The 16,084-nt window shown below is 73.9% G+C and overlaps 3 protein-coding genes across 3 annotated transcripts; 1 reads left to right on the top strand and 2 right to left on the bottom strand.

The window, feature by feature from the left end:
- The first annotated feature begins 2,871 nt into the window (after window positions 1-2,871).
- PRRT3 (proline rich transmembrane protein 3) lies at window positions 2,872-6,922 on the top strand. The gene is given in 7 exon segments (XM_041118636.1): window positions 2,872-3,682; window positions 3,684-4,362; window positions 4,431-4,571; window positions 5,040-5,148; window positions 5,150-5,873; window positions 5,875-6,717; window positions 6,719-6,922. Coding segments are annotated over 7 exon segments (3,264 nt in total). The 5' UTR covers window positions 2,872-3,013; the 3' UTR covers window positions 6,818-6,922.
- Window positions 6,923-7,074: 152 nt separating this feature from the next.
- CRELD1 (cysteine rich with EGF like domains 1) lies at window positions 7,075-10,587 on the bottom strand. Its single transcript, XM_030043334.2, is given in 11 exon segments — window positions 7,075-8,076; window positions 8,181-8,324; window positions 8,407-8,502; window positions 8,642-8,725; window positions 8,830-8,925; window positions 9,055-9,231; window positions 9,346-9,437; window positions 9,512-9,622; window positions 9,715-9,797; window positions 10,365-10,544; window positions 10,546-10,587. Coding segments are annotated over 11 exon segments (1,326 nt in total). The 3' UTR covers window positions 7,075-7,855.
- A 768-nt stretch (window positions 10,588-11,355) lies between these two features.
- Window positions 11,356-15,903, bottom strand: IL17RC (interleukin 17 receptor C). Its single transcript, XM_030043333.2, has 17 exons — window positions 15,639-15,903; window positions 15,539-15,560; window positions 15,082-15,440; window positions 14,774-14,885; window positions 14,661-14,705; window positions 14,337-14,476; window positions 14,075-14,134; window positions 13,851-13,905; window positions 13,568-13,752; window positions 13,433-13,483; window positions 13,304-13,349; window positions 13,081-13,193; window positions 12,939-13,007; window positions 12,812-12,869; window positions 12,582-12,677; window positions 12,462-12,500; window positions 11,356-11,986 (listed from the first exon to the last, which is right to left on the bottom strand). Exons 1-17 carry the CDS (start codon window positions 15,732-15,734, stop codon window positions 11,379-11,381), a joined length of 2,154 nt encoding a protein of 717 aa, XP_029899193.1. The 5' UTR covers window positions 15,735-15,903; the 3' UTR covers window positions 11,356-11,378.
- Between the last annotated feature and the right edge of the window lie 181 nt (window positions 15,904-16,084).

Genomic DNA, 16,084 nt, shown 5'->3' with positions numbered 1-16,084 from the left:
GCCAGCGGTGCTTCCCCCCGCGCTGGCCACCTCCCCGGGGGAGCGGGGCGAAGCTCCCGGGTGCCACCCTGACCCCCATGGCCCAGTCCCACGCCTGTTCCCACTGAGGGTCTCCTCTGGGGTTTTCGCTGCCAGCAAGAGTATTTGTCCCAATATGGCCGTGACGATGGCGGCTCCTCTCCCAGCCTTGCTGGACAAAAACAGAAGAAGCGTGTGTGCTGCCAGCTCTACTGTGGGGCCCGGGGCTGGCATCCCCAACCGGGAGTCACCGTGCTCCTGCGGGATGCAGCAGCCTTACCGTGGCACCGCGCTTGCAGCCCAGCAGAGCGGGTCCTGTCTCCCAGCCCATCCTCCCGGTGCACGAGGCCGCCAAGCTCACCATCTCCAGCTCTCTGCCAGAGCCAGCCATGTCACCAGGCACATGGTGGCCTGTGCATGTGGTTTCTCCTGGCCTTTGCCATCGTGGGGCTGCCAGCACCTGTGTTTGTGGGGTGTCATCCCACCCTTCACATAAGGCCCCTGGGGAAGATGCCCCCCAGCAGCCCAGTCGAGGGGGACTGTGGAGGACACGGGGCAGTGCTGTAAAACACACATAGCAGTCATGAAAATACAAAACTGGGCTCCAGGCTGTTTGTGAACACTTAATTGGGGCAGTTTTCTCCTAAACTGGGGTTTTGTCTTGCTTCCTTGGGGGATAGCTCAGGAGAAGGGACAGGACAGTGGCCAAAAGCCAGTGGAACCCAGGTGGCCACAGGGGTGTGAGGCCACAGGTCACATCCTCTGCCCAGTGTCCCCAGCTGCGCAGGCAGGCAGCCGCTGCGGCAGCACGGAGCGGGACGCTCATCTTTTCATCTGCCAGTGAGTCACTTGGCAGAGGAGGAAACCGCTGACAGCACCGGGGACGTGGAGGTGGCTACTGCACCCGTGCCTTGTGCTAAAGGCACACCAACAACTGCGGTATATGGGGCACAGCCAGCTCGCTCCCCGCAGCCCTGCTGCACGCTCGGCACCGTGGCCACCCCATCCACAGCCTGAGACCGGCCGGCTGTGGCGGTGCCCAGTGCCGGCAGTGCCTGCCACGGTGCAGTCTTGCCGGCTGCCGCGCCGGGCTCTGGTGCTGCCCGGCTCTTCCCCCCTCGTGCAGCCTCCCCAGCGTTAATCCCTGGATTAGCTGCCTGCCCTGCCCGCTTTGTGGGGGCCGGCGTGCCGGCATTGCCCAAATTCCCCAGCCCCTGTGCTCAGCTGGCTGCCGCAGCCCCCCCGGCCCCGCTGCCTGCACCCAGCCCAGCAGCAAAGAGGGGTGGCCCAGGGCCCAGAAATGCCCCATGCTCCCACGGTGAGCCCAGCCTGGGCACGATGCCCTGGGGATGGAGAGGTGGCAGGGAAGCAGGACTGGGGCACTGTGTGCTGCTGCCAGCACTGTGCTGCCGTGGGGACCTGAGGTGCCACATGTCCCGGCTGGCCTGGGTGGGGGGAGAGCAATGGCGGTGACAGGGGTTTGCCAAGGCTGCGGCGGCTCAGGTACTGCCTGAGGGAGCCGGGGTGCAGGCAGGGAGCCGGGGTGCAGGCAGGGAGCCAGGGTGCATCACCGTGTGGGGCAGAGCCCCGAGCCAGCGTGACTTTGTGGCGCTGTGGCCGTGCCAACGCCAGCCCAAGCCCTGGCAGGGCCGGCAGCTCTCCAGCGGGACAATTAGCTGATTAGCTAATTACCTTTGCCTTGGCAGGGGCCAGTAGCCCAGTGGCTGCCAAGGTGCCGCATGCCCCGTGCAGGGCGGGTGGGAGGTGTGGGGCAGGAGGGTGTCAGGGCCACCCACGGACCTTCCCGGGGACGCTGCCGGTGGGGTGCCCGCAGCCCACCCCGCCTGCCCCATGGCCGCGGTGGGACTGGCCTCGGCGACAGCCCCGTGCCGGGGGCTGCCTGCTCCCGGGAGGGCCTGCCTGCCCTGCCTGCCCTGCCTGCCCCACAGACAGCATCCCCTCTGCTGCCTCCTGCCCCGTGGGGACCTCCCCTGGTGCCCCACGAGGCCACGTCCACGGGAGACCAGCCCCACGGGGGAACCTGCCCGAGGGGAGCCCACCCCAGCCGAGCCCCACGGGACCCGCCCCGCCCCTGTGCCCGGCCCCACGGGTCCCGTCCCTGCACGGCGGCCCCAGCCGTGCCCGGGCGCCCCGCGCCCCCCCCCGCGGCCCCCCCCCCCCCCTCCCGGTGCCGGGCGGGTTCCCGCGCGGGTGCCCGCGGCTCGGGGCGGCGCGTGACCGGCCTGCCGCGCCGCCGCCGCCGCCCGCTCCGCCCGACAGCAAGCCCGGCCCGCCCGCACCGGCATCCTGGCACCGGCAAACCGGCACCTGGCACCGGCAGGTCAGCGGGGGGGCTGCCGTCAGTGGCCACCGGTCACCTGGGTGCCTATCCCGGCCGCGGCGGGCGGCGGGAGGGGGCTGGCCGCACAGCCGCGGGCCCCGGGCACCCGGGCACCGGGCCCACCGAGCCCCGAGCATCGGTTGTTAGGCCCGGGCGTCTCGGCGGCGGGTCCGCGGATGCGGCGGCCTGCACCGGCCCCGGCTCTGGTACGCGCACCGGCACTGGCGGCCCGGCCCCCAGCTGCAGCCCCGCCGGCTCCCGCACCCGCACGGCGGGGCCGCCGCCGCGGCCGGGCGGTCCCGGTCCCGGCCCCGGCCCCGGCCCGGCGGGGCTGAGCCGCGTGTGCGGCGGCGGCGGCGGCGGCGGGGCCCGCCGGGCCGGGCATCCCCGCCGGGATGCAGCCGGGGACGCGCCAAGGTGAACGGTGCGCGCCGGAGCGGGGCCGCCGGCAGCGGGGACACCGGGAGGGGCACCGGGGATGGAGCACCCGGGAGGGGCCACCGGGGAGGGGGCCACCGGGGATGCCGGGGGTAGGGACCACTAGGCACCAAGGACCACCAGCACCGGGGACACCGGGATGGGGACCGCCAGCACTGGGGGCACCAGCGACAGGGGACACCGGGATGGGGACCGCCAGCCCCGGGGACACTGGGAATGGGAAGACTGGGAATGGGGCCACTGGCAGCAGGGACACAGGGGGCAGGGATAGCTGGGGACAGGGCCCAGGGCCAGCCCGAGCAGGGCCAGCCCGGCCGCTGGCTCTCTCCCCGGGCGGTGGGGTTGCCGTGGGCACGGCAGCCCCACGGCCGGTGGCGTGAGCCCCCCACGGGCAGCCGCCACGGGTCCCGGCTCACTGACCCCCGTCCCCGCAGGGCCAGCTGGGTGCTCACCATGGCTGCAGCACGGCTCGTCACCTGGGGGCTGCTCCTGGCCACCGGGGTCCCCGCCGGGGCCCGGGGCACGCTGTCGGCCGGGCTGTCCCCAGGTGGGACCCTGCAGCGGGACAGGGACCCCCTGCATAGCCCTGCCTGGGGACAGCAGCGGCCGGGCCCATCCCCTGCCTGGGAAGCATCAGGGGAGCCGAGCGGCGCGGGGGTCCCCGGGAGCGAGCGCTGGGGGGGCGGCAGCCTCGTGCGCTGGTCCCCACCGCTGCAGGCCGGGGATGCCACCGGGGCATCCCTGGAGACGGAAACCACCGTGGCGGGCGCTGGCACGGGGGCCTGGTGGAACGGCGGCGCAGCCCCAGCCGTGGCGGAGGAGCCGCTCGTTGCCTGGCAAAGACACGAGGCCGAAGGCCAGGACAGCCCGCGGGGGGGGGACCTGGCTGCCCCATGGCTCTGCACTGGGGACACCGGGCCCCGAGGTGCCCACGGACACGGGCCCGGGCTCTCCGGGGCTGCCCCGGGCAGGGCAGAGTGCCGCCGGGCCAGCCGGCACCCTCAGCCCTTGGCCGACCGCGTCCACCATTGCCCTGACCCCCATGCTGGCAGCGGGGACAGGGACGGGGACAGCAGACGCCCACGCAGGGGGACAGCCAGTGCTGGGGGGATCCACGGCGGCCCCAGGCACACAGCTCGCTCCAGCCAACAGCCAGCCTGTCCCACTGGGCACCGTCCCCCATCCCACGAGCACAGGGCCAGCCCAGGGTCCCCACGCCAGCCCCAGCTCCGCACAGCCAGTGGGCAGACAGGGGGACCTGGGGGGGACCCCCAGCCCCTCCCTGGCTCTGCCCAGCTCTGCCCCACGGCTGCCCCCCACAGCCCCATCCTGGGGGCTGGCTGAGCCCTGGACCCGGGTGCTCCCTGCCCACCAGCGCAGCACCCGGAGGGCCCCGCTCAGCCACGCCACTGCCAGCCCTGGGGACGCAGCCCCTCGCACGGACCCCGGGCCGACGGGGCAGCAGGGACCCCAGCCCGACCCGGGGGCTGCCCTCAGCACCAGCCCCGCGCCACCACCTGCCTCCAGCATGGCCCCCCCCCGGCACAGGTAGGAGCCGGCGTGGTGTGCGGGACCCCTCGGCAGGGACCGAGCCCCCGTGGGTGCCAGTGCCCGGCTCTGCCCTCTCTCGCAGGGCTGCTGCCCGAGGACGATGTCGGCTCCCCGCAGCGGGTCCGGGGCGCTGTGGGCCCCGTGAGCGCCCCAAACGCCACCGAGGGCTCCCCACGGCCGACGGCGCATCCTGCCGCAGGGACGCCTGGGACCAGGCACTCAGGTGATGCAGGGCTGCTTCCAAGCCCAGCCATTCTGCAGATGCAGTGGGAGCCCATCCCCGGGGCATCGGGGCTGGTGGGGGGGGGGGATGGCAGCTATCTTGGGCCGCCCAGCCGGGACGTGGTGACACCTTCAATCAGGATTGTGCCCGGCGACGGACCTAATCTACTCCTGCCCACAGGGATTAGTGTTAAGTGCCCGGCAGGTGGGGGCTTCCCCAGGGGGTGTCGGGGACGTGACCGGTGCCGTGGCACCCCCTCTGGCACCGTGGCACCCCCTCTGGCACCGCAGGTCCTGCCAGAGACCCCCGGGAGGTGCCGGTGGGCACAGCCCCGGCCAGCACGGGGCACCCCTCCCTGCGGTGCCGGGGTGCCACGGCCGGTGCATCCCAGTGGGGGTTGCGGGCAGGGGCCGGGTGCCGCCGAGCCCCCCGCTCCCCACTGACCGTCCCCCTCCTTCCCGCCTGCAGATGCCCGAGGGACGCAGCCCCCCGCCCGCGGCACCGCAGCCCCCTCTGCCACGTGGCGGCAGGCAGGGGGGACGCCACAGCCAGCCCCCCGGCAGCCATCCACGCCGCAGCTGCAGCCCAGCCGCCCCCCCCCCGGCACCGGGGGCCAACGGGACGGGGCTGCGCTGGGCCGAGCTGCGACGCCGGCTGGGCTTCGCCTGGGAGGCCCACGTCTACGGGGTGGCCGCCGTCTTTCTGCTGCTGGCGCTGGGCTGCCTGGCCGGGCTGGCGGGGGCGGCTGCCCTCCGTCCCCCCCACCTGCCCCACGTTTTAGGGGCCCACGGGCTGCTGCTGGCCGCCTGCCTGCTGCGGGCCACCTTCCTGCTGCTGGACCCCTACGGGGCGTGGGGCCGCCTGCCCCCCCGGGCCCTGCTGCTGCTCAGCACCGTCCCCTTCCCTCTGCTGCTCGGCGCCTTCGCCCTCCTGCTCCAGCGGCTCCAGCGCCTGGCCCAGCTCCGGCTGCTGCCGGCTCGGCTCCGGGGGCTGCCGGCGCTGGGGGCTGCCGCCGCCCTGCAGAGCGCGGTGCTGGGGGCCGCCGACCTGCTCCCGCTCCGGCTGGGCCCTGCGCCCGGGCTGGGGCTGCAGGCGCTGGGCTGCGGGGCCGGGGCCCTGCTGCTGCTGGGGGGGCTCTGGGGGTGCTGGCGGGTGCTGCGGGCACCCCGGGAGGGACCGGGGGGTGGCGGGGGGCCGGGGCTGCGGCGGGGGGCCCGGGCGCTGCTGGCGGCGGCGGTGGCGGGGCTGCCGGTCTGCGGGCTGCAGCTCTACAGCGCTTTGTGGCTGCGGGGGGTCCTGGGCCCCCCCCGGGCGCTTCTCCCGGCCCGGCTGGGCGGCACAGCTCTGGCTGCGGGTCGGCGAGCTGGGCACGGCGCTGGCGCTGCTGGTGGCCGCCGCCGAGCCGCTGTGCTGCCAGTGTCGCCGCCGGAGCCCCGCCAGCCACTCCTGCTGGGCCAAGGCGCTGCGGTACTTCTGCGCCGGCCGCAAAGCCGAGGCGCCCGAGTACCCCAACAACTGCTACGACTGGGCCAGCGGCGGCACCGGCGGCACCGGCGGCACCGGCCCGGAGCGGGCACCCGCCAACGACATCTCCAAGAGCCTCATTCGCAACCCGGCCGAGCAGCTGCCCCTGCGGGCGCTCAAGGACAGCAACGAGGCCTGGGCGGCTGCCGCCGGCACCGCCAGGATGCCGGGGCTCAGCCCCAAGTGCCCCAACGCGGTGGCCGCCCGCTCCTGCGCCGCCTTCGAGCAGGGCTCGTCCCCCTCGCTGGGAGAGCTGGCCTTCCGCCCGCCGTCCCCCATCGACCTGCGCCGCAGCATCGACCAGGCGCTCTGCCGCCGGCACCTCCTGCACGACGGCCTCTTCGGCCGACCCCGCCGTGGTTCCGGCGCCTCGCTGCGCGACTCCCCGGCCCCCGCCGAGACCCCCGGCTTGGGGCGCATGGCACGCTGCAGCTCGCTGACAGACCTGCCCGGCCCCCGGCAGCCCCCCGGCAGCGTCACCATCACCGTCACCGCCTCGGCCAGCTCGCTGGAGAGCAGCTCGCTGAAGATCAGCTGGAACCCCTGGCGCCATGGGCTGTCCTCGCCCGACAGCCTGCCCCTGGACGAGGCGCCCAGCCGGGCCCCCCTCCTGGTGCCCGCCGTGCCCCCCCCCATGGGAGCGCGAGGGCCCCCGCGGCTTCCCGGCCCTCGGCAAGGCGGCGGACGCCCGCAGCCTCTCCAGCGACACCATCGAGCTCTGAGCCGGGGAGACGGGAGGACGGGCAGAGACTGGGGAGCGCAGGGGGACGAGCCCAGCGTGGGGGGCCGGGGGTCTGATCCTGCGCCCCTGCAGGATGGGGTAGGAGGGGGGAGCTGGGCTGGGCCAGCTCCATTTGTGCCAAACCACAGAAATAAAACGTTTATGTTGGGAGGAGGCGGCCCCGTTGGTGTGCGGAGGCAGCGGTGGGCAGCAGCACCCCCAGTCCCTCCCCGGCCCCCCCGCCCCGAGCAGCCGAGCTGGGTGTGCAGAGCTTTATTTCCTGAGATATGGACACACGGACAGATGGGCACACCCCGACGGACAAACCACGGACAAATGCAACGGCCACGCTCATGCATCCGGCAGGGCCCCCCCCTGCTGGCACGGCAACCCGCGAGCGGCCCCCGACCCCCTGCCCCGCAGGAGCCCCCAGCCCAGGAGGGGAGAGATGGGCTCTGCCCAGGGATGGGGCGGGGGGGGGGCAGCTCTCCCAGCCCTACAGCTGGGGGCAGAGGGGGGACCCAGTCCCCCACTGCCCCACGGGGAACCATCTCACGGAGGGGGGGGGGGGGGCATAAGGTCCCACAGGGCCGGCAGCCGCCAGCCCTGGCGACGCTCGCCGGGCAGGCAGAGGGGCCGAGCTCCGCCAGCATCACCGCCCCGGCACCCGGCCGTGCCAGAGCACCCCCTGACCTGCCCCCGCGCCCTCCCACCTGCCACTGTGCCAGGCCTCTCCTCCAGCGCACGAGGGGCTGGGGCAGCATGCTGTGCCCCCCCCCCCGCCACGGTGCCGCACTGCCTGGCATCACCACCCCAGCCAGAGGGGGCTGTGCGGGAGCCCCCGGGAATCAGGTAGCCCCGGCTCATTCTGCAGGGGGGGGGAGCGAGACCCTATGCTAATGGGGGGCTGGGGGACTCATGCAGGGCACAGCACCGCGCGCAAGATCCGGTCTCGGCAGCCAGCCCCTGCTGGGGGGGGGGGGTACCCCGCACCCCAGGCCGAGCCTGCCCCCCCAGCCCGCACGCGGCAGCCCCAGAGCTATCTGCCCTTCATGAAGCCGTCGAGGACGCGGTCGCTGCGGTCGGAGAGCCAGTAGCCGGCCATGGCGGCCACGGCGCCGATGAAGATGGCGGTGAAGACCATGTCGCCCTTGGCGGCCAGCGTGGCGAGGGCGCAAATCATCACGCCAAAGAACATCTGCTGCAGCACCACCACCTCGTCCTCCGTCACGTCATCAAAAAAACCCTTCTCCGGGGCATCTGCAAGGACAGCGGTTGCGGGGGGGCACAGCTGAGCGGGCAGAGCCCCCCGCCACTCCCCCTGCCCGCAGCCCGTGCCCCCCCCCACTCACATCAGGCCGTACCTGGGGGTTTGTCCTCCACGCAGTGCCCGTCCCGCCGGACGTGGCCGCTGGCGCAGACGCAGCGGTAGCTGCCCTCCGTGTTCTCGCACACCTCCTGCGCTCCCGTGCACACCGGCTCCTCGGCGCTGGCGCACTCGTCTACGTCTGGGGGGCAGGCAGGGTTCAGGCAGGGCTCGGGCAGCGAGGAGCGGGCAAAGCCACCCCCCAGCCCGTGGGAAGTACGTACCCAGGCACTTGGCTCCATCCCGCCAGTAGCCCTTGTTGCATTTCTTGCAGCGAGCTGGCCCGGCGCCCATGCAGCCGATGCAGGCCGTGGAGCAGTCTGCCGTGGGGAGAGGAGCCAGGGTTGCCACTGGAGCCCCCTCCCAGCCCAGCCAGCGGCAGCCCAGGCCAGGGGGGATGGTCCCGAGCCGGGGGGGGGGGAGCCGTCCGCACGGAACCACCTCCCACCTCCGCCTGACCTCGGCACTCGTAGGAGCCCTCCGTGTTGACGCAGAACTGGTTGGCTCGGCAGTGCGCCATCTCCGTGCCGCACTCGTCGATGTCTGAGAGAGAGGGGTCATAGCCCCGCTGAGCCCTGGCTCCCGGGACACAGCCCCCCGCAGCCCCGAGCTCGCCTGCTGCCCACCCGTCCCGCCGCGGTACTCACCGATGCAGCGGTGCTCGTGCAGCATCCAGCCCCTCTTGCAGCGAAGGCAGCTGGAGTCCTCCGGCCCCGTGCAGCGCCCGCACGCCCGGTAGCACTCTGCGGGCAGGGGAGAGCGGCCATGGGTGCAGGCAGGGGGGAGCTGCCTGCACCCGGTGCCAGGGCAGCACCAGGGCAGACCCCCCGGCTGCACAGTCCCCCTCCCCGCCAGGCCGGACCCCTACCTACCGGCACATACCAGGTGGCTCTTGTTCCGCGAGGCCTCGTAGTAGCCATCACCGCACTCGGCGCAGAAAGGGCCGCCGTAGCCCGGGCTGCAGACACACAGGCCGGTCCCGCGCCGCGTGCCGTCGCCGTCGCATCGCCCGTTGCCGCTGCAGGGCTGCCGGGGCCCGCCGGCACAGGCTGCACGGGGAAAGACCAGCTGGCTGGCAGCCAAGGTGGAGGGCAGCATGCCGGGGGGAGCCCCTCCAGCCCGGGCACCCCCACCAGCACCCCACTCGTGCCACAGCTACTCACGCCGGCAGTCGGGGCCGTAGGTGCCGGGCGGGCAGCAGAGTGCCAGCCTGTCCATGCACAGCCATTGGAAGAAGTCGGGGTGCTGCTGCCGCCTGGGGAGGGGGGGACACGACGCTCAGCCCCCTGCCATCCCCCTGTCCCCCCGTGTCCCCATCCCCAGACTCACTCGTGGAACCACCACTGCTCCACGTGCTCCTCGCTCTGCTCCAGCAGCTGGTGGCAGGCAAAGTCCGAGGGGGCACAGACGCCCTCCAGCACCTCCAGCAGACGGGTCTCACTGTGGGGACAGGGGGGTCAGCAGGGGCATGTGTCCCCCTGGGGCAGCTGGGCCCCGCCAGACCCCCCCACCCCCGGCTGGGGAGCACCCACCTGTGTTGGTACTTGGCCAGCTTCTCCTCCTCCCAGGCCGTGTTGCCCCCACCAAAGCCTTCGTGCTCTGTCCGCTCCAGGCCCTGGGCACATGGGGGGGGGGGGGGGGCAGCGCAGGCATGGGACCCCCCGATGAGCTGTAGGGTCCCCCCTGGGCTGTGCCACCCTCCTCCCCCAGGGACGAGTCACCCCAGGGACCTGTCACCCTCTCCCCTCCCCAGAGCCCAGCCGCTGTGTGTCCCCAGGACCCCCTCCGCTCCCTAGGGATGCTGCGGGCAGTGCCCCCCACCTCACCAATGTCTCCCCAGGCCACCTCCCCTCTCCGGGGCCCTGTCACCTCCTTGTCCATCGTCCCCGTCCCGTCCCAGCCTGCGCTCCCCCTGGCCCCCCCCCAGCCACATCCCCCCACCCAAGATCCCCTTTGTCCCTGCTCGCCTGTCACCCTGCGCCGGGCCACCCCCCGCACCGCAGGCCGCGTCCCCCATGCCTGTCACCCGTGGGCCCCAACACGTCACTGCGCCCCCTCGCCCCACATACCCGCCCCGGGCCCCATCACCCCTCCGTGCCCCCTCCCCACGGCCCAGGCCCCGCGTCCCACGCCACGGCCCCCATCATCCCCGCCGTGTGTCCCCCCCCCCCCCGCCCCGCACCCTGCTGAAGCTGTCAGCGAGGCCGCGGCAAGCTCGGCAGGGCTCGGCCCCGTCCCCCTCCCGCTCCCCGTCCCGCTCCGGGCCCGGGTGGGCGCGGACGGCCGCCAGCAGGACCCCCCCGAGGAGGGCGGCCCCCAGCAGGGCCCCCCCCCAGCCCGGGCCCCCCCCCCCGCCGGGCCGGCAGCGGCAGCAGCGCGGCCGCCAGGCGCCGCCGCGGCCCCATCCTGCGCCCCGCCCCGCCCCGCCCCGCCCGCACCACGTGGGCCGCGCCCGCTGACTCAGCGCCCGCCGCCCCCGCCAATGGCCGCGCTGCCGACGCCGACGACGCCGACGACTCCCCCCCCGCTGCCGGCCAACCCGCGCGGCCCGCCCGGCCCCGCCTCCCCGCGCCTTAAAGGGGCCGCGGCCAAGGGCACCCGGCGGCGGTGGGCGGAGCGCGGACGGGCCGTGGCCGGTGGGCCGCGCACGGAGCGGGGGCGGCTCCCCGCAACGCAGCGGCCCCGCTCCCGCCCAGCCGGGGCGAGGCCCTCCAGCCCCGACCCGACCGGGCCTCTCCCCATCACCCCCCAGCCAAACCAATCCAGGTCACCTTCCCCCCTCCAGCCAAACCCGTCCAGGTCCCCCTCGCCCCGCCAGATTTGCCCAGTTCCCCCCTCATCCCCTCCTGAACTGGTCCAGTTCCCTCCCACCGCCCCCCAGACCGGCCCAGTTCCCCTCGTACCCCTGAACTGGCCCAGTTCCCCTTTACCCTTCCTGATCTGGTCCAGTTCCCCATCCACCCTCCAACCAGACCAGACCAGACCAGTTCCGCTTCACACCCCTGAACTGGCCCAGTTCCCCTTTACCCTTCCTGATCTGGTCCAGTTCCCCTTCACCCCCCAACCAGCCCAGACCCCCTTCCTGCCCCCTACCCCCCTTACCTCCCCATCACCCCTCTCCAATCCATCCCAGTCCGCATTCACCCCCCACACCACAGGGGCCGGACTCACGCTCGGCGAAGCCACCGTCACCGCTTTATTCCCCCACCGACCGCCGCAGCCCTTCGGCCACTGCCGCCACGTACGGCTCCGGCCACCGGCCCCGCCACCGACCCGGTCCCGCCAACGCCCGCAGGAAGCCCCCCGTCTCGCTGGGCAGCGCGAAGGCGGGGGCTGCCCGCAGTGCCGGTGGCACCGCCGGCACCAAGGCCTCTAGCCGGACCACGACATAGCGACCATTGCCCGCCACCAGCTCCGGCACGGTGCAGGACAGAGCTGCCGCGAATGCCTCGCAGGGTGCTACGGTGGGGACATCATCAGGGCCGGGGCCGTGCTGCGGGCCGGGGCCGCATTCAGCGGCCACGTCCCCCGGTACGGCCCTGGCCCCGGCGTCCCACTGGTGCGCGGCAGCCACAGCCGCCGGGGAGAGGAAGAGGATGACGGTGTCACCGTCACGCAGCGCTTGCCGGTGCTGGGCGTGCAGCCAAGGCAGCGGCCCCCATGCCGCTATCCCGCTGCCACCGCCCGGTGCTGCCGTCACTGCCAGCCCCAGCGGGCGCAGGGCTGCCATCAAGGCGCACGCCGCCCGCTCTGCCACCGGCTCCGTCGCGTGCACCAGCAGCGCCCGCCGGCCTCGCAGCGGGCCTGGGGGGTATTGTCAGTGCCCGAAGCCCCCCTGGGCACCCTGTACCCACCCTATGGGGCAGCCAGGGTGGGAGGCAGGCTGGGACCACCCACGATGGGGGGGGACCACCCACGATGGAGGATCCCAACCCCTGGCTCTGTCCCCGAACCACTGCAGCACCCCCCCATACCTGAACTAAGGGACAGCTACGGTGGGAAGCAGCCTGAGACCACCGCCGATGTGGGACCCACCCCCTGCTCAGTCGCCCAACCCCCTTACCCACCCTAAGGGACAGCCACAGTAGGAGGCAGGTTGGGACCCCCCCCCCCAATAGGGTTCCCACCCTCTGCTCTGTCCCCCTCCGCCCCTACCCACCCTATGGGGCAGCCATGGTGGGAAGCAAGAGAAGACCAGCCCTGATGGGGACCCCCCCCTGCTCTGTCCCCCGATCCCTGCCCCCCACCGCCCCAGACCCCAGGCTTGCCCCAGGCTCACCCTCGGAGCCGTAGTCAGCCCTCAGGGACTTCAGCCAGCCTGGGGGGAGGACAGGCAGTGAGGCAGGGTCCCTGGGGGGGTTCCCAGGCTGGGCACAGCCCCCAGGCAAGCACCGCTCACCTTTCATGTCCTCCTTCTTCAGCAGGAGCAGGAGCAGGAGGCAGGCAGCCCCCAGCAGCACCCCCATCCACGCCAGCACCCAGCGGGCGCGCAGGTCTGCGGAGCAGGGGTCAGCATCCACCGAGGGCCCCCGGTACCCACCGAGGGTCCCCGGTGGCTCCACAGGGTGGGGGCCCTCCCTCAGCCCCACACCGGCCCCCCTCTGCCCCGGTGCGGCCAGGGACACTCACACTTGTGCAGAGGACAGGCCCAGAGCGTGACCCCAGTGCTGTTCTCAGCGTGCCAGATCTGTGGACACGGGGACATGTCACACGCTGCCTGGTCCTTGCCCACTGCCCGCCAGCTGCCCGCACTGACCTGCCTGCACTGCCCCGCCGCCACGTCCCGCCGCAGCTCCTGCTCCAGCAGCCCGGGGCGCCCCGCTCCCTGCAACGGCGGCAGGGGGTGAGCCGGCTGTGCCGCCGGTGCCGCCGGGACACAGGGGGTCCCTGTCCCTTACCGTGCTGGTGAAGTTGGTGAGGGGCGTGCAGGTGCCCCGCTCCAGGGCGCACAGCGAGGCGTTCCCCTCCCGTTCCAGCAGCAGGAGGTCATCGGGGCGGCCAGGCAGCGCTCCTGGGGATGTGCCAGGGGGCTGGGGAGGGCGGCGAGGGGAGGGCAGGGAGGGCTCACCCCCCAGCCGGACCCCTGGGCTGCCCCTGCCCTCCCACCCCAGCAATACTCACGGTCCCGCAAGCACTGGGTCAGCCGGACCTGCCCGTCGCTCCACACCTGCCCCAGAGACCGGATCAGCAGTGCCTGGGGCTGCCCATGGGGCAGCCGTGGGGCAGCTGTGGGGCAGAGGGGTGTCCTACCTGCACGCAGAGGTTAGGGTGTGGCCGCAGCCCCCCAAACTCCTGGAGTCCCTGTGGGCAGAAGGGATGCTCCATTAGTGCCACCCGCACCCCCCCCCCCCCCGTGTCCCCGACACCCCACGGAGCCCCACTCACCTGCCCCACGGCGGGCTGCCGCAGGCCGGGCAGGGCTTGGCAGGGCCCAGCGGGTGCCGGCTGCCAGCAGGGCACCAGCTCAGCCGGGAGGTCGCAGGGGGCCGAGAGGGAGCAGGTCAGCGCCCGCTCCCCAGCATGCAGGACCAGCCGGCTGCGCGCCCACAGCCGCTCCCAGGCCTCGGCGTCTGCAGCGGCACCGGGAGAGAGGTGTCACCCCGCGCGGTGTCCCCTCGGGTCCCCCTGTGTCCCAGCCCCCCCTCCCGCACCCCAGCCCCGTGGGTACCGTGGGAAAAGGGGCACAGGGTGGCCCGCAGCGGGTCCTGGGTCTCTGGCCAGACCTAGGTGGGAGAGAGAAAGAGAGAAGAAAAAGAAGGATTTGGTGTATCCATGCTGTGACTGTGACCCAGCTAGCCCCCTCCGGATGCCAGAGGGGGACACACGGTGCCCAGAGCTCCCCTGCTTTAGTGGCAGCTGTGCCACCCCCACGGTGCCTGGCCGGGCACCCACCTGCAGGCAGAGGCAGGGCAGCACCTCTTCGGCTGGCAGGCTGTAGTTCATGGGGCTGCTCTGCCACCGGCAACCAGACGTGGGTCACACGGTGGCAAATTGCCCCCCGCTGGTATCACCCAGCCCAGGGGGATCTGCTCCCAGGGGACCCTCTCCCAGCACCCTGCCTGTAACACAGACACGGCTTCCCGGGGACGGGGAGGGGGCAGCAGCCGGAGCCCCTGCGAGGGTGGGGGGGGTCAGGGAAGGGGTTCATACTCACCGCGGTCACTGCGCGCCCCGGCCCGCTGGCGCCGTGGCTCTGGTTGTGGTAGAGCCGGAGGGTGTAGCTGTGCCCCGCCACGGCCCCCTGCACCTCCACGACCACCTCCTTCGGCCCCGGGGAGACCTGCAGCCTGGGCACTGCACCGGAGGCAGCTCAGGGCACCCGGCACCCAGCACCACCCACTCAGCACCACAGCGCAGGGCACGGCACCCCGGGGGTCACCCTCTCCCCCGGCATTCACCGGCCAGCTCTCCCCAGGGGACATACGCCAAGGTGGGGGGGGTCCCGGCGCTGCCGCAGCTGGGGGACGCCAGCACCTACCTTGGCACTGGGGGACGGCAGCCTGTGCCACGGGCCACGAGCAGTCTGCGGGAACAGGGGGTCAGCGGGCGGGAGGGAGGGGGCCACCGCGGCGGGGCATGCCGGGGGCTCACCTGGCACCCACTGCCACTGGCTCAGCCTCCAGTGGTCACGCGAGTTAGTGTACGCCGTGACGTGGAGCTTGGAGCCCAGCGGCGCCTCGAAGCACCGGAACGTCACCCAGCCCTGCGCAGGAAAACCACCACCGCGCTGTGGCGAGGTACCGGCACCACCAGCACCCACCTCCCTGGGGCACGGGGAACAGGACCACCGCACCAGAGAGATGCGGTGGTGCCAGCACCCACATCCCCACACGCCGCAGTGCCCGGGGACTGCCGGTGCCGGGGACGCCCATCCCCGGCACCACCCCGCCTCTACGTACCAGGGGTTGGCCGGGCAGCGCGGGGGCCAGGGGTGCCCGGACCTCCACGGCCACGCAGCGGGAGGAGGCGTACGTGTGCCCGGAGAGCAGCAGCAGCCCGGTGACGTTGGGCTGGGACGAGGCAGTCCCATCCGCCGCTGGCCACCGTCCCCCCGTACCGCCATCCTCCGCCTCGGGGACGCCCGACGGCGCAGGGCGGCGGGGGTCTCCGGTGCCGGCGGTCAGGTGCAGCCGTGCCTCCAGGCAGGGCGAGCAGGCCGTGGGCCCGGTGCAGCGCAGCACCGGCTCCAGCTGCAGCTGAGCCAGGGCCAGCCCGTGGCCGGGCCCCGGCGGCTCCATCCCGCACAGCACGTCGGTGTCTGGGGGGGGGGGGAACGGGACACGGAGGGCGGCCGTGGGTGTGGGGCCCCACGCCTCGAGTGGGCTGGGGGGCCGCGGCGGCGGCGGCGGCACTTACCCAGGAGACGGCAGGCGAGGCCCTGGGGAGGGAGGCGGGGGTGAGGCCGGTGGCGGTGCCAGGGTGGCCGGTGGCCCGCGTGCCGGCGACGCCGACCCACCTGGGAGCAGGCCAGGGTGTCGCGGGCGGCCCCGCGCCCACCCACCGCCCCTGCCGCCACCAGCACCAGCACCAGCAGCTCCCCCCGGGGCCGCATGGCGGGGCCGGGGCCGTGGCGTGCCCCGGCCCCACGCCGTCCACTCCCGCCGGCCCCGCTCTCCCTTCCCGGCTCCACGGGCCCCACCGCCACCGCCGCCGGCTCCCGCTTCCTGCTCCGATCCCGGACACCCGGGTCCTAGCGCGGCGCTGGCGACCGCCCCGGGGTGGGGCCTCCCCGCTCCCGCTCCCGCACCGACCCGACGACGGGCTTCGCGCCCCGGCACCGCCGGGAGGGCTCAGGGCCCCCCCCCCCCCCCCCCCCCCGCGGGGACCGGGGAGGCCCCACGGCCCGGGCACGGTGCCCAGGCCGGTCCCGGGGAGCCGGCAGCGGCTGCGGGACGCGGTGCG

The sequence above is a fragment of the Aquila chrysaetos genome, chromosome 20 (assembly GCF_900496995.4).
Source record: "Aquila chrysaetos chrysaetos chromosome 20, bAquChr1.4, whole genome shotgun sequence".
NCBI classification, from domain to species: domain Eukaryota; kingdom Metazoa; phylum Chordata; class Aves; order Accipitriformes; family Accipitridae; genus Aquila; species Aquila chrysaetos.
This window is presented reverse-complemented; position numbering and strand designations above follow the sequence as displayed.